Below are 17041 nucleotides of genomic sequence, written 5' to 3'. Positions count from 1 at the left end.
GAACAACACTAGCTATATTCCAATCCTCTGGTGCCTTATTTGTGACTAAGGATGATTTTAATATCTCTGCTCGGGCCCCTGTAATTTCTGCACTAGACTCCCACAGGGTCTGAGGGAGCACACTGTCAGACCCTTGGTTTTATCTACCCTAATTTGTCTCAAGACAGCAAACAGCTCCTCCTCTGTATTCTGTATAGGGTCCATGACCACACTGCTACATTGCCTCACATCTATAGACTCTGTATCCATCTCCAGAGTAAATACAGATGCAAAAAAAAACATTTAAGACCTTCCTCATCTCTTTTGGCTCCACACACAGACAACCACTCTGATCTTCCAAAGGTCCAATTATGTCCCTTGCAATACTTGCTTTTAATATACCCGTAAAGGACCTTAGGATTCTCCTTCATCTTGTCTGCTAGAGCAAGCTCATGCATTCTTTTAGCCCTCCTGATTTCTTTCTTAAGTGTTCACTTGCATTTCTTATTCTCTTCAAGTACCTCATTTGTTCCTACCTGCCTATACCTGCTATGCACCTCCTTCTTTCTTAACCAGGGCCACAATAGCTCTTAAAATCAACCATTTCCTAAACCTTTTATCCTTGCCCTTTATTCTGATAGGAATGTGCAAACTCTGTACTCTCAAAATTTCACTCTTGAAGGTGCCCCACATACCAAACACGGCTTTGCCTGAAAACTACCTGCCCCAATCCACACTTGCCAGATCCTTTCAGATATCATCAAAATTGGCCTTTCTCAGCCTGGGGTCCAGACCTATCCTTTTCCATAATTACCTTGAAACTAATGGTATTATGATCACTAGATGCAAAGTGTTCCCCTGTACAAACTTCTCTCACCTGACCTGTCTCGTTCTCTAATATGAAATCTAGTATTGCACTCCCTCTATATACCAGTTAAGGAAACTTTCCTGAGCAGTTGACGAACTCTATCCCATCTAGCCCTTTTACAGTATGGGAGTCTCAATCAATATGCATCAAGTTAAAAATCACCTATTATCTCAACCTTAAGCTTTCTATGCTGTACTGTTCTACGTTTAAGGAAGATGCAAAGAATTATCAGTTACTTTTTCCAATGAGAACACTAGTTTGCTCCAAAATTCATCTTACTGAAAAGAGAGTTATCTGTAATATGAAACTGTTCACATCTCCTTTTACCCCCCTCACATTAAATGCATGCCCTCTGGTATTAGACATATCAACTCCGGGAGAAAGATACTGTCTGTCTACGCCTCTCATAATGTTATAAACTTCTATCAGACCTCTCTTCTCCCTCCGCTGCTCTAGAGAAAACAACCCAAGTTTATCCAACCTCTCATTATAATATATGCCCTCTAATCCAAGCAGCTTCCTGGTAAACCTCCTCTGCACTCTCTGCAAAGCCTCAACATTCTTTCTATAATGGACCAACTAGAGTTTTATAAACTCTAAAGGTTTAGGAATCCCCTGACATCTGCATGAATAGTGAAACAAAGGCACAAAGAAAAGTAAAAATGAGAGATTCAGCAGATGTGGAAATCCAGAGCAACACACACAAAATACTGGAAAAACTCAGCAGGTCAGGCAGCACCTACGGAAATTAAAAAAGTAGTCAAAGTTTTGGGCTGAAAATGCCAGAATATAAAGGTGGGGCAAGAGGAAGGAAGACAAGGCAGAAGATGATAGGTGAAGCCAAGTGGGTGGGAAAGGTAACATTTTTCTTTTGTTTTTTTCCTTTTCCCCTCCACCTTCCTCCTTCTTCTATTTCCCTACTCTGGCCTCTTATGACTTCTCCTCACCTATCTATCACCTCCCCCTGGTTGCCCTTCCTCTTTCTCTTTCTCCCATGGCCCATTGTCCTCTCCTATCAGATTTTTCCTTTTAGAGCCCTTTATCTTTTCCAGCTATCACCTCCCAGCTTCCCCCTTCCCCTTTCCCCCTTTCCCTCAGCCACTCACCTATCACTTACCGGTTTGTATTCTGTACTCCTCCACTGCCACCATGAGTCCACTCTCAGGTTGAAGGAGCAACACCTCATATTCTGTCTGGGTACCTTCCAATCTGACGGTACGAACATCGATTTCTCCAACTTCCAGTAATTTCTCACATCTCCCTCCTCTCTCTTTTTCCATTCCCCATTTTAGCTCCCTCTCACTCCTTCTCTTCTCCTCATCTGCCCTTCACCTCCCTCTGGTGACCCTCCTGCTTCCCTGTCTTCCATGGTCCACTTTCCTCCCCTGTCAGAGTCTTTCTTCTTCGGCCCTTTACCTCTTCCACCTATCACCTCCCAGCTTCTGCTGGAGTTGGGGTGGTGAAGGAAGGGGGGAGGGTTGATGCTTTTGCTACTGCTTGTGCATGGGAGGGGGTAGAAGGGGCTTTGGGGTTCTAACATTTTCTATCATTCATGCTTTGGGTTTTTTTCTTCTGTTTTGTGTATGTCAGCGAAGAGTAAGAGTTTCAGGTTGTACACTGTACACATTCTCTAATATTAAATTGAACCATTAAACATATACACCATATACAACCCTGAAATTCATTTTCTTGCACGCATACTCAATAAATCCGATAACCATAACAGCATCAATGAAAGATGGCATACTCAGGGTGGACAATTAGTGTGCAACAACAACCTGTGCAAATAAAAAAGAAAGAGGGAAAAAAATCATAATAATAATTAATAAGCAATAAACATTGAGAACATGAGATGAAGAATCCTTAAAAAAGTTTTGGTCTCCAAATTTGAGGAAGGACACTCTTGCTATTGAGGGAGAGCAGTGTAGGTTCACTGGGTTAATTCCCGGGATGGCGGGACTGTCATTATGTTGAAAGATTGGAGCGACTGGGCTTGTATACACTGGAATTTAGAAGGATGAGAGGGGATCTGATTGAGACATATAAGATTATTAAAGGATTGGATGCACTAGAGGCAGGAAACATGTTCCCGATGTTGGGGGAGTCCAGAACCAGAGGCCACAGTTTAAGAATAAGGGGTAGACCATTTAGAACGGAGTTGAGGAAAAACTTTTTCACACAGAGGGTTGTGGATCTGTGGAATGCTCTGCTTCAGAAGGCAGTGGAGACCAATTCTCTGGATTCTTTCAAGAAAGAGTTAGATAGAGCTCTTAAAGATAGCGGAGTCAAGGGATATGGGGAGAAGGCAGGAAAAGGTTACTGATTGTGGATGATCAGCCATGATCACAGTGAATGGCGGTGCTGGCTCGAAGGGCCAAATGGCCTACTCCTGCACCTATTGTCTATTGAACCTGGTGATGTGAGTCCTAAGGCTCCTGCAACTTCTTCCTAATGACAGCAACGAGACGCAAGCATGACCTGGGTGGTGGGGGTCCTTGATGATTGCTGCTGCTTTCCAGCAACAATGATCCGAACAGGTGTGGTCAATGGTTTAGTGGGCTCTACCGATGATGGACTGCAAACAGCAAACTTCCTGAACTTTTCCTTCTCACAGCAAAATACAGAATATTGACTATTGCAATAAGTTGTTAATATTTTGGCAAGATCCATGCTTTACTTACCATCATCAGGTAACTTTTTCGTTAACTTTGGATACCGCTGAAACTTGACATAATAGTAACTTTCATACTCCATTAAGATCGTTTCCAGATCAATATTATCACAAACTTCAAATCGTCGCAGACCAAGATTGGTTTCTTGTTCCAGAGTATTTGCTGTATCTATGTAACTGTTAATTTAGAGAGAGGAAATTTTTCATTTTGTCTTTAACTGTACAATTCAAACATGGATAAAACATAGCAAGAACACCATTTAATTCCCAAACTGGATCCCTGATAAGCCAGAGGACCCACCAACAGACAACCCCTTCGGGGAACATCATACTCGACTCAAGTGAGCACATTGCTCCTAATGAATTGTTGAAATTGAAACCGTATCCATCGTTTCTGCTAGCAATTCGTTCCACAGTCACATTGCCCTATGATAGAAGGTGGTCCCCCTCAGGTTACCCTTAAATCATCACAGTTAGGCCATTCAGCCAATCAATCTGCTCTGCCATTTCATAATGACTGATCCAATTTCCCTCTCGACCCCATTCTCCTGCCTTCTGCCTGCGACCTTTCATGCCCTGACTAATCAAGTACCTACAAACCTCTGTCTTAAATACACCTGATCTCCATAGCCATCTATGCAATATTCCACAGATTTACTACCCTCCATCTAAAGAAATTCCTTCTCATCTGTTCTAAATGGATGTCCCTCTATTCTGAGGCTGTGCCTTGTGGACCTAGACTCCCCCACTACAAGGAACATCCTCTCCAAATCCACTCTATTGAGGCCTTTCAACGTTTGATAGATTTCAATGAGATCCCCCACTCACTCTTCTGAACTTCAGTGAGTACAGTCCCAGGGCCATCAAATGCTCTTCATATGTTAACCTCTTCATTGCCAGAATCATTCTGGTGAACCTCCTCTCGACCCTCTCCAACCCCAGCACATGCCTTCATAGATATGAGGCCCAAAGCTGCTCACAATACACCAAATGCAGTCTGACCATGCCATATAAAGCCTCAGCATCACATCCTTGTTTTTATATTCTAGTTTGCTTGAAATGAATGCTAACATTGTATTTGCCTCCCTTACCACCAACTCAACCTGAAAGTTAACCTATATGGAATCCTGCACGAGGACTCACTAGTCCCTTTGCTCCTCTGATTTTTAAAATATTCTCCTGTTTAGAAAATAGTCTATACCTTTATTCCTTCCGTCATACACTCTCCTTCACAGAATTTGCCCATTCTTCAAATCTGTTTCAGTCCTACTGCAGACACCCTGCTTCCTCAACACTAACTGCCCCTCCACCTACCTTGGCCACAAAGTCGTCAATTCCAACATCCAAACCATTAACACATAATGGGAAAAAAGGGGCCCCAACAATGACCCCTGTGGAAAACCACCAGGCACCGGGAGCCAACCAGAAAAAGCCCCCTTTATCCCCACTCTTTGTCTCTTGCCAATCAGCCAATCTTCTATCCATGCTAGTATCTTTCCTGTAATACCATGGGTACTTATCTCGTTAAGCCACCTCACGTGCAGCACCTTGTCAAAGGCCTTTTGAAAATCCAAATAAATAATGAAAAAGGATCTATAAAAATGGTTGCCTCCCATTTCTGGATATTCTAACAGGATAGAAACGGGATGGAAGCCTCAGACATGGTGTCTATTGGAAACCCACTCAAATGTACTTGTACCTCAACAATAACAGCCACCATCACATCTCCCAATGTAGAGTGTTCTTTCTGCTTTGATTAACCATGCGGAAACTATTTTGGACGAGGAGAGACTCCCTGAGGAAAAAAGACAATTCCGCATGACGTTCCTACAGATTGGCTACAAGGTGAAGGAAATCAATCAGGTCCTTTAAAGGGCTGACAGAGAAACCAAGAAGCCCAACAACGAGGAGGAACCCATCGCTACCACCTGCCTTCCCTACATTTCCATGGTTTCTGGAAGGATAGCCAGGATCCTGAAGAAATAACAGATTAATACCATTCTCAAACCCACATCGTAATCAGCGAGTTGTTTGTCATGTCCCCCCTCTCACTGTGAAATGGAGACACCTCATTTTCCCTTATTAGGGAGAGCGAGAGAGCCCTGTGGTATGTCGAATTAATGGGTGAACGAGTAGTCTTTGGGGTACTGCAAGTCTGTGTCTTTATTGATGTTTTGCTACACGCTTGGGTTCTTGGTGGAGGATGCTGATGTTTTTTTTGCTGCTGAGGAAGGGAGGGGTCATTGCTTTGCTGATGCTTACACGTAGGAAGGGGGAGTCGGGGGGGGGTTTGGGGTTCTAACATTTAACTGTCATTCATTCTTTGGGGTACTCCTGTTTTCATGGATGGTCGCAAAGAAAAAGAATTTCCCTGACATTCAATGTGCCTTTGAACGAGGAAGCTCAAGTCACAGCTTGTGCGGGTCAAAGTTGGCCTGGCACTCAGGTCACTGGTGCTTGCAGGGTTCCGTGAATGCAGAGAAGATTATATCGGCCAGACGGGACGCACGGTGGAAACCCACATCAAGGAGCACAAGAGGTGTATCCGTTTGGGTTACCCAGAGAAATCAGCAGTAGAGGAACACTGTATTTGCAATGGCCGTAGGATTGATTTTGATGGCACAAAACTACTGTGCCATGCCAATGGCTTTTGGGACCACCTTGTAAAACTAGGTGAATTAAAACTAGAAGAAAAGAATTTTTTAAAAGGTGAAGGCCTTATTCTATGTAAGAACTAGAATTCAATTCTAAACAAGGTGGAAGAGTGGAAACCTAATTGGATGAGGACTAACCAAGCAGAAGGGATGGACTATGGGGGTATAAATACCACAAGACTCGACATGCCCAGGCATCATCCCTGAATAAGATGAAAGAATTTGTCATTGAAACGTCGGTTATAATCGATACCAACACCCGCCTGGAAGTCTGAGAAGGGTTTATTCAACATTCACTGATTCAAGCAATTCTTGAAAGATCATTACTAATGCCTTCACAATCTCTCCAGCATCCAACATTGTATTTCATTTGCCACTTCTTTACCCATTCCCCTAAACTATCTAAGTCTCTCTGCAGGCTCCTTGTTTCTTCAACACTACCCGCTCCTCCACCTATCTTTGTATCATCGGAAAATTTAGCCACAAATCCATTAATACCATAGTCCAAATCATTGACATACGTCATAAAAAGCAGCAGTCCTAACACCGACCCCTGTGGAACTCCGCTGGTAACCGGCAGCCAGCCAGAATAGGATCCCTTTATTTCCACTCTCTGTTTTCTGCCAACCAGCCAATGCTCCACTCATGCTAGTGACTTCCCTGTAATTCCATGGGCTCTTATCTTGCTAAGCAGCCTCATGTGCAGCACCTTGTCAAAGGCCTTCTGAAAATCCAAATACACCACATCTACTGCATCTCCTTTGTTTACCCTGCTTGTAATTTCCTCAAAGAATTGCAGTAGGTTTATAAGGCAGGATTTTGCTTTCAGGAAACCTTGCTGGCTTTGGCCTATCTTGTCATGTGCCACCAGGTACTCCATAACCTAGTCGCTAACAATCGATTCTAACAACTTCCCAACCACTGATGTTGTGCTTGTGCATGAATCGCAAAAAGTTAGCTTGCAGGTACAACAGGTTATTAAGAAGGCAAACGAATGTTGGCCTTCATTGCTAGAGGGATTGAATTCAAGAGCAGGGAAGTCATGCTGCTGTTATACAGGGTACTGGTGAGGCTGCATCTTGAGTACTGCGTGCAGTTCTGATCTCCACACTTGAGGAGAATATACTGGATTTGGAGGCAGTGCAGAGGAGGTTCACCAGGTTAATTCCAGGGATGAAAGGGTTAACCTATGAGGAGAGATTGAGTCACCTGGGACTATACTCTCTGGAGTTCAGAAGAATGAGAGGAGAGAATGAGAGAAACATACAAAATTTTGAAAGGGGTAGATAAGATAGAAGTAGGAAAGTTGTTTCCATTGGTAGGTGAGACTAGAACTAGGGGACATTGCCTCAAGATTCAGGTGAGAAGATTTAGGATGGAGATGAGGAGAAACTGTTCTTCCCAGAGAGTGGTGAATCTGTGGAATTCTCTGCCCAGGGAAGCAGTTGAGGCTTCTTCACTAAATATATTTAAGAAACAGTTACACGAGGAATTCTGCAGATGCTGGAAATTCAAGCAACACACATCAAAGTTGCTGGTGAACGCAGCAGGCCAGGCAGCATCTCTAGGAAGAGGTACAGTCGACATTTTGGGCCGAGACCCTTCGTCAGGACTAACTGAAGGGAGAGCTATTAAGAGATTTGAAAGTGGGAGGGGGAGGGGGAGATCCAAAATGATAGGAGAAGACAGGAGGGGGAGGGATGGAGCTAAGAGCTGGAGAGTTGATTGGCAAAAGGGATGAGAGGATCATGGGACAGGAGGCCCAGGTAGAAGGAAAGGGGGGGGGGGGGAAGAAACCCAGAGGAACCCAGGGGTGCATTCCATCAGGTCCAGGAGATTTTTCCACCCTCAGACCATTAAGCTTCCTGAGCACCTTCTCAGTCGTAATTTTCACTGCACAAATTTCACTTCCCTGATACTCCTGAATGTCCGGTATACTGCAGGTGCCTTCCACTGTGAAGGCTGATGCGGAATACGCATTCAGTTCCTCTGCTATCGCTGCATCTCTCATTACAATATCTTCAGTGCCATTTTGTATTGGTCCTATATCTACTCTAGACTCTCTTTTACCTGCTACATACTTAAAAAAGCTTTTAGTATCTTCTTTGATATTAGTCACCAGTTTCCTTTCATAATTCATCTTTTCATTCTTAATGACCTTCTTAGTTTCCTTCTGCAAGTTTTTAAAAGCTTCCCAATCCTCTATCTTCCCACTAGCTCTGGGTTCCTTGTATGCCCTCTCTTCTGCTTTTACTTTGGCTCTGACTTTACTTGTCAGCCACAGTAATGCCCTTTCTTCCTTTGAAAATTTCTTATTTGGAATATATCTGTCTTGCACTTCCCTCATTTTTTGCCGAAACTGCCACTCTGCTGTCCTTCTTGCAAATGTCCCTTCCCAGTCAACTTTGGCCAGTTCCCCTATCATGCCATTGAAATTTCCTTCATTCCACTGAAATACCAACACATTGCATTTTATTTTTTCCCTCTCAAATTTCAAAGTGAACTCGATCATATTGTGATTACTATTCCCCAAGGGTTCCTTAACCTTAAGCTCTCTTATCACCTCCAGATCATTGCACAACACCCAATCCAGCACAGCTGATCCCCTAGTGGGCTCAACAACAAACTACTCTAAAAAGCCATCCCTTAGACATTCTACAAATTTTCTCTCTTGGGGTCTAGTACTGACCCGGTTTTCCCAATCTACTTTCATGTTAAAACCTACAATTATCATGACATTGCCTTCCTGACACACCTTTTCTATCTCCTGCTGTAATTTATAATCCACATCCCAGCACTCTTGCCATTTCTTGGCTCAACCCATAGAGACTCTACACCTTCCAATCCTATGCCATCTCTTTCTAATGATTTAATATAATTTCTTATACACAAAGCCACACCACCCCCTCTGCCTACTAACCTATCTTTCTGATCCACCGTATATCCTTGGACTTTCAGCTCCCAATGGCAGCCATCCTTTAGCCAAGTTTCAGAGACGGCCACAATGTCATATTTGCCAATCTGTAGCTGAATTTCAAGATCATCCATTTCATTGACCATTTCTTTGCCCATTCCCCTAAACTATCTAAGTCTCTGTTTCCTCAACACTACCTACTCCTCCACCTATCTTTGTATCATCGGCCATCGGCTTGCCAACCACCTTCTCCTTAGCAATAGCAACAATACTCATTTTTGTCCCGACACTCTCAAATTTCTGGCGTACTGCTAGTGTCTTCCACAGTGAAGCCTGACGTAAAATACTTCTTTAGTTTGTCTACCATTTCTTTTTTCTCCCATTACTACCTCTCCAGCATAATTTTCCAGCAGTGTGTGGGCAAATTCCCTGGGATCCTACACCAGCCCGATTTTCCCAATCTATCTTCATATTGAAATCCCCCAAGACCATCTTAACATTGCCCTATTGACATGCATTTTCTATCTCAAATTGTAATTTGTAGATCACATCCTGGTTACTGTTCAGAGGTCTGCATATAACTTCCATCAAGTCTTTTTACCTTGCAGTTTCTTAACTCTTACCTACAAGGATTCTATATCTTTTGATCCTATGTCACCTCATTCTAAGGATTTGATGTCTTTTTTTTTTAAAAACAACAAGTAGAGCCACGCCACCCCTTCTGCCAATCTGCCTGCCCTTTTGATACAATGTGCATCCTTGGATGTCAGACTCCCAGTTATGATCTTCTTTCAGCTATCACTCAGCAATGCCTACATTATCATAGCTGCAAACACAAGGAAATCTGCAGATGCTGGAATTTCAAGCAACACACATAAAAGTTGCTGGTGAACACAGCAGGCCAGGCAGCATCTCTAGGAAGAGGTACAGTCGACGTTTTGGGCCAAGACCCTTCGTCAGGACTAACTGAAAGAAGAGCTAGTAAGAGATTTGAAAGTGGGAGGGGGAGGGGGAGATCCGAAATGATAGGAGAAGACAGGAGGGGGACGGATGGAGCCAAGAGCTGGACAGTTGATTGGCAAAAGGGATATGAGAGGATCATGGGACGGGAGGCCAAGGGAAAAAGAAAGGGGGAGGGGAAAGCCCAGAGGATAGGCAAGGAGTATAGTGAGAGGAACGAAAGGGACGGCGGGGCCCTGGCTTCCCACGCGGGGACCTGGCTTCCCACGCGGGGACCCAAGTGATGGTGGGGCCCCTGCTCCTCGCGCGGGGTCGACAGCAGTGGTGAAGTCTGGATCTCAACATGGGAATGAAACTGACTACAATGTCTGAATTTCCTCTTCGATGTGCAAGTATAAGACTTTGGCATTTGCTTCAGAATCAGAACCAGGTTTATTATCCAGCCTGTGCCATGAAATTTGTTAACTCAGCAGCAGCAATACATAATATAGAAGATAAAAAACAAAATAAAATAATAATAAATAAATTACAGTACACATATACTGAACAGATTAAAGATTGTGCAAAAACAGAAATAATATATTTAAAAAGTGAGGTAGTGTTCACAGGTTCAATGTCCATTTAGGAACTGGATGGCAGAGAGAAGCTGTTCCTGAATCGCTGAGTGTGTGCCTTCAGACTTCTGTACCTCCTACCTGATTGTAACAGCGAGAAAAGTGCATGCCTTGGGTGCTGGAGGTCCTTAATAATGGACGCTGCCTTTCTGAGACACTGCTCCTTGAAGATGTCCTGGGTACTTTGTAGACAAGTACCCAAGACGGAGCTAACTAGATTTCCACCCCTCTGCAGCTTCTTTCGGTTCTGTGCAGTAGCCCCTCCTTACCAGACAGTGATGCAGCCTGTCAGAATACTCTCCACGGTACGTCTGTAGAAGTTTTTCAGTGTATTTGTTGACATACCAAATCATTTGGAGTTTGATGAGAAGTATAGTCGCTGTCTTGCCTTCTTTATAGCTGCATCAATATGTTGGGACCAGGTTAGATCCTCAGAGATCTTGACACCCAGGAACGTGAAGCTGCTCACTCTCTCCACTTCTGATCCTTCTATGAGGAGTAGTATGTGTTCCTTCGTCTTACCCTTCCTTGTCCACAATCAGCTCTTTTGTCTTACTGATGTTGAGAGCAAGTGTAGCTCTCAGCCAGCTACACTTTAACACTTATTCTGTAGTGGACCCAGTATAACTTTCCAGTTTTCATATTGTGAACAATAAAAAAATTAAGCCAAGCCTGAGGAAGATCTTGCTCTTCCTTTCAATTTAATAAAGGGGAGCAGTTGTGAGAAACTCAGGCAAATGGCTTGTATACAAGATGATAATAGCATAGATCGTGTGGACAGCCAGAAACTATTTCCCCAAGACAGAAATGGCTAAGGTGATCGGGGAAGTATAGAGGGATGTCAGAGGTAGTTTTTTTTTAAATTATTACACAGCATAGGGGTATTTAAGAGACTCATAGAGAGAGACACGTGGATTATAGAAAAATAGAGGACTTTGTAGAAGGGAAGGATTTGATTGATCTTGGGAGTGGGTTATAAAGTTGGCACATCAGTGCAAGCCAAACGACCTGTATTGTGCTGGTGTGTTGCCCTTAAGGCATTTATTTGACTTTGTTGGGTCTACGCTTTAAATGATTTGTTTGTAACTATTTTCTAAAGTTAAAGGTTGATAATTATGTTACAGTTTAACAAAGGTAAATTCATTGTCTATGGTATATCGTGGCATGTGATGGCGTCTCCTCCAGTTTCGCTGCATCTTATGTGTAACCTCCGGTTCGGAGAAGGTGTGAAGGCGGGTGCCATGCATGCAGAATGGTCGTGAAGAGCTCCGTTTCTACCCACAAAGAAACATTATAGAAGCAGCACCATAAATTCATAAGAATGGTTTTGAAGTAAAAATATTAACGCGGTTTCTGTTAAGGAAGCGGCAGTTGGGACGGCGCGCGTGCCGGCTTTTCAATTTCAAACACGGGGTGGGCTCGAGCCCGATGGCGGTTTGACGCGACCCCCCTCGCCCGCTACTCGGGGCGGCTGGAGACTCTCGCTAAAAGAAGAGAGCGCACATGGTCTCCAGAATGAAACAGACGCTGTGTATGTTTGTATTTTTTATCAACAGTTTTCAGCATACGATATTAATGTGGAAGAGTGAACAGTAAATGGTTAACCTTACTACGACTCTGTCTTCACTGGCTCCGGTTTAACTTGGTATTTAGTCAGAGTTTCAACACACTGCATGAGAACACTACAGTGAAAAGGCGAAATCATTCGGTGTTTTGACAAGTGGTACGATGGCTTCATGATCAAGCATCAAGTCGCTTGCACTCAGCGCCAAGAGCAGTAGGACGTTGACAAGTGTGGCTGCCCTCGCAAGAGCTAAAGCAGAAGCCGCCAAGGTGCGAGCGCCATACGCTAACCAAGAAGCAAAACTGAAAATGGAAAAAGCTGCCAGAGAAGCGGAAAACCAGTTGGAAAAGGCAAGGATAGATACAGAGTTAGAAGTGCTGACGCTACAACGAGAAGCTGATGCGGCCACGGTGGAAGCACAAGTGTTGGAAAACACTGAAGAAATGCACTTTCTAGACGAAACAGGAAAATCTATGTCAGAAAGGGCCAAATTGGAACGCACCAGCGAATATGTCCAATCTCAAATTGACCTGCAGATTCATTCTCCCTCTCCATACTTGCCTGTTGGCGTCCCATCTCATGGGGAAGACAATTCACAATTGCAAACTTGCCACAACTCGAGTATGAAAGGGCTGACTACGAATACTTCCCGACACCAAACTTACCAGATCTGGCGAGAACAGAGACAAAAGCTGAAGTCAGAACATCAAATCTCATCATGAACGTAAACACTCAGTCATATGTCCCCCAACATACTCCCCCAGCTAGCATGCCACCTGCAGCAGAACCCTGGGCATAGTATTTAACGCAATTCAGGATTGTACCAGTTTGACGATAAGCCTGAAATTTATCGTGCATGGTACTCCTCATTCACCAGTGCCCCTGGCGGAGTCCAGCTCACAGCAATCCAAGAGTTGGACCTTATGACTAAATGGCTGAGAAAGGAATCAAGTGAACAGGTGAAACGCATACGCTCAGTGTACGCCAGCAACCCCAAGCTAGCCTTACACAAAGCATGGGGGAAGACTGTGGGACTGCTATGCGGCCCCTGAATTTATTGAGAGGGCGCTATTTCAACAGTTGGACAATTTTCCTATGGTGTCAGCCAAGGACCACACTAAATTACGAGAACTCCGAGATTTACTCATGGAGATTCAAGGTGCTAAAGAAGACTGCTATTTGACTGGCCTGTCGTATCTGGATACCTCATGCGGAGTTGGACCAATTATGGACAAGCTTCCATTCGGGCTGCAGGAAAGATGGGCTCAGAGTACAAGGAAGAGAACGGTGGTCGATTCCCTCCCTTTCAGTATTTTAGTAGGTTTGTGTGTGAGGAGGCGAAGAGGCAAAACGACCCTAGCTTCATGAATCAAGGCAGCACCACAACTCACACCAAACCAGTCAAACCCATTTTGAACAATTTTGTCATCAATAAACCCATCTCAGTGCATAAAACCGAAGTCTCCGCAATCAACGATGACCCTGGCAAGAACTGTCTATTGCGCAACAAACCCCACCCCTTCAAAAAATGCAGAATGTTTCAAAACAAACCCCTTGACAAAAGAAAGCCCCTTTTCAAGGAAAAAAGAATATGTTTTAAGTGCTGTTCCTCTACTTCCCACCTCGCTGAAGAGTATGTTCCCCGTAAAGTACTCGGAATGTAACAGCACTAATCACGATGGAGCCATGCATCCCGGCCCGTCACCGCAAACTGCCAAGGCTCCTCCACTCCCACGAGAGGATGGCGGGGAGAGGCAGCATCACACAGGTACAACTATTGTCAGCATGAGCTGCACAGAAGTTTGCAGTCCAGGTCAGTTGAGCCGTTTGTGCTCAAAGATCTGCCTCACTAAGGTATACCCTAAGGGAGCCGAAGACAAGGCCATCAAAACCTATATAATTCTGGATGACCAGAGCAACCGCTCACTAGTCAGACCAGAGTTCTTCCAGTTGTTCAGCGTAAAGGGTAATCCATTCCCATACTACCTCAGAACTTGCTCTGGCATCGCAGAAACATATGGCAGGAAGGCAGAAGGCTTGCAGCTTGAGTCGCTGGATGGCAAAGTCGTCATCAGTCTCCCTCCACTCCTAGTGTGCAATGAAATCTTAAATAACAGATCCAAGATTCCAATGCCAAGCGCAGTGCTACACCAGCCCCATCTCAACCACATTGCTAAGCACACCTCAGAACTGGATCCAGAAGCAGAAAAACTCCTGCTACTCGGAAGAGACGTTCTCAGGGTGCACAAAGTCAGGCAGCAGGTCAATGGACCACACAACGCCCCCCTTGCCCAACGTCTGGATCTGGGCTGGGTCGTGATAGGAGAGGTGTGCCCTGGCAATGTACACAAACTGACAGTTAACACGCTCAAGACTAACGTGCTAGAAAGAGGCCGCCATTCAATTTCTCAGCCCTGTACAAGTGTCGTGTGTATCAAGGAAGCAAAACAAAGGCACGAGCATAGTAAAGTAACTGAGAAGACACTGGGACAGTCAGTCTTCGCTCAAACTAAGCACGATAATAAACTTGCTCCATCGGTGGAAGATGCCATCTTCTTAAAAATAATGGACACAAAGGTTTTTAGAGACGAAGCAAACAACTGGGTCACCCCATTACCATTCAGAGAACCACGCCAGCACTTGCCAAACAACAAAGAGCAGGCAGTCAACCGGTTCACATCTTTACAACGAACCCTGAAAAGGAAACCTGCGACCAGTTACAGAGGTCATTCTACTTCTACCTAAAGACTGATCTAGAGACTAAAGTTCTATACCATGTTAATAGTGACCTTAGTCAGGCGGGGAGTGTGTTGCCCTTAAGGCACTTACTTGACTTTGTTGGGTCTACGCTTTAAATGATTTGTTTATAACTATTTTCTAGTTAAAGGTTGATAATTATGTTACAGTTTAACAAAGGTAAGTTCATTGTCTATGGTATATTGCGACATGTGATGACATCACCACCAGTTTCGCCGCGTCTGATGTGTAACCTCCGGTTTGGGAAGGTGTGAAGGTGGGTGCCACGCGTGCAGCATGATTGTGAAGAGCTCCATTTCTACCCACAAAGAAACATTATAGAAGCAACGCCGTAAGTTCATAAGAGTGTATTTGAAGTAAAAATATTAACGTGGTTTCTGTTAAGGAAGCGGTGGCTGGGGCGGCACGCGTGTTGGCTTTTCAATTTTAAACGCGGGGTGGGCTCGAGCCCAATTGCGGTTTGATGGGACCCCCTCGCCCGCTACTCGGGGCTGCTGGAGACACTCGCTAAAAGAAGAGAGCGCGGGTGGTCTCCAGAATGAGACAGACGCTGTATATGTTTGTATTTTTTTAATCAACAGTTTTCACCATACGATGTTAATGTGGAAGAGTGAACAGTAAATGGTTAACCTTACTACGACTCTGCCTTCATTGGCTCTGGTTTAACTTGATGTTTAGTCAAGAGTTTCAACACACTGCACAAGAACACTCGCACGAGAACATAGCTGACTTTGTTGGGTCCACGCTTTAAATGATTTGTTTATAACTATTTTCTAGTTAAAGGTTGATAGTTACCTAGTCAGCTATATTCAGCTATGTAATATGAAAAGACCTGCTGATGGATATTCTAGAACAAATTACTGTTGAATCTTTACATTAAAAATATCTCATGAGAAATGGAGTAAATTATTTTGATCAGAAAGTCTCTACTCAATGGAGAGAATAGAGTGATAAAGTAGACACAAGCGATTACTACACTCACCCTTCTTCAGTTAGGTAGTGTAGAATTAGAATCAAGAGATTCTTTCGGCGTGCTTCTGTTCGAATCTCCTCCTGCAAGAGAGAGACACAGATATTAACAGCATCTGGATAATAAAATATCAATACTAGATATTCATAACACACCAAGAAAATCAGTATTTATCATAAAATTACTTGAGTTCCAAATTTTTGCAGTTCAATATAGATACCGTAAGACATTGGAGCAGAATTAGGGTATTCAGCCCATCGAGTCTGCTCTGCTGTTCCATCATGGCTGATTTATTTTCCCTCTCAATCCTATTCTCTTGCCTTCTCCCCGCAACCTTAGAGGTTTTTATTTAAGCCTCTACTTTAAGTACACCAAATGACTTAGCCACGGTGGCAATGAATTCCACAGACTCACCACCCTCTAGCTAAAGATATTGTTCCTCATCTCTGTTCTAAATAGATGTCACTCTACTCTGAGGCTGTGTCCTCTGGTCCTTGACTCACCCACTTGAGATATCTTAACAGTTTTCTTATCAGCAGAACTTGAGCTTAATTTTCAGAAGTTAATCAGGAATTTACATTATGGGCACCTTGCTGATATCCTTTTCTCTCTGACAGCCAGGAAGTCTAGAGCTTGCCCACCATAGTCTTTTTCTGGACCATAAACTTCTGTGATTCATTGACAATCAGTTCATACAGCCAAAATGTTTCTTCCCACGAAGGTCTGAAAAACAATTTGCACAGTGACCATCTCATCTCTAGAGAGAAATTGGACCACTGAACCAAAACAAAAAGGAAGCATATCAGAGAAACAAAGGGACATTCATAGTGTAAAGATTTGGCAGGACTTTGCAAGTTAAAAATGTAGCAATAATGCATATTTATTTACTTACTGAGATAGAGCACACAATCAGCCCTTCAAGCCTCACCACCCAGCGACTCCCAATTAACCCCAGCCTAACCACAGAACAATTTTCAATGACCAATTAACCTACTAACTGGTACATCATTGGACTGTGGGAGGAAAGCAGAGCACACAGAGCAATCTCACGCATTCCACAGGGAGGACGTACAGACTCCTTACAGATGAC

General features: G+C 43.8%; 1 protein-coding gene across 4 annotated transcripts in view; it reads right to left on the bottom strand.

Annotated features, from left to right (window-relative positions):
* Nucleotides 1–17041, bottom strand: part of katnal2 (katanin p60 subunit A-like 2) — a 143294-nt gene that overhangs the window by 104449 nt on the left and 21804 nt on the right. For all 4 annotated transcript variants that reach the window (XM_063042581.1, XM_063042579.1, XM_063042580.1 and 1 more), the window contains exons 2-3: nt 15964–16034; nt 3529–3695 (exon numbers count right to left, since the gene is read on the bottom strand). In XM_063042581.1, coding sequence (XP_062898651.1) covers nt 3529–3601 — 73 coding nt within the window. In that variant the 5' untranslated portion in view covers nt 3602–3695; nt 15964–16034. The remainder of the gene's footprint in view (nt 1–3528; nt 3696–15963; nt 16035–17041) is intronic.

This window comes from Mobula hypostoma, chromosome 3, assembly GCF_963921235.1.
Source record: "Mobula hypostoma chromosome 3, sMobHyp1.1, whole genome shotgun sequence".
In the NCBI taxonomy this organism is placed as follows: Eukaryota; Metazoa; Chordata; class Chondrichthyes; order Myliobatiformes; family Myliobatidae; genus Mobula; species Mobula hypostoma.
The sequence above is the reverse complement of the archived record's forward strand: the minus strand, read 5'-3'. Positions and strand labels throughout refer to the sequence as shown.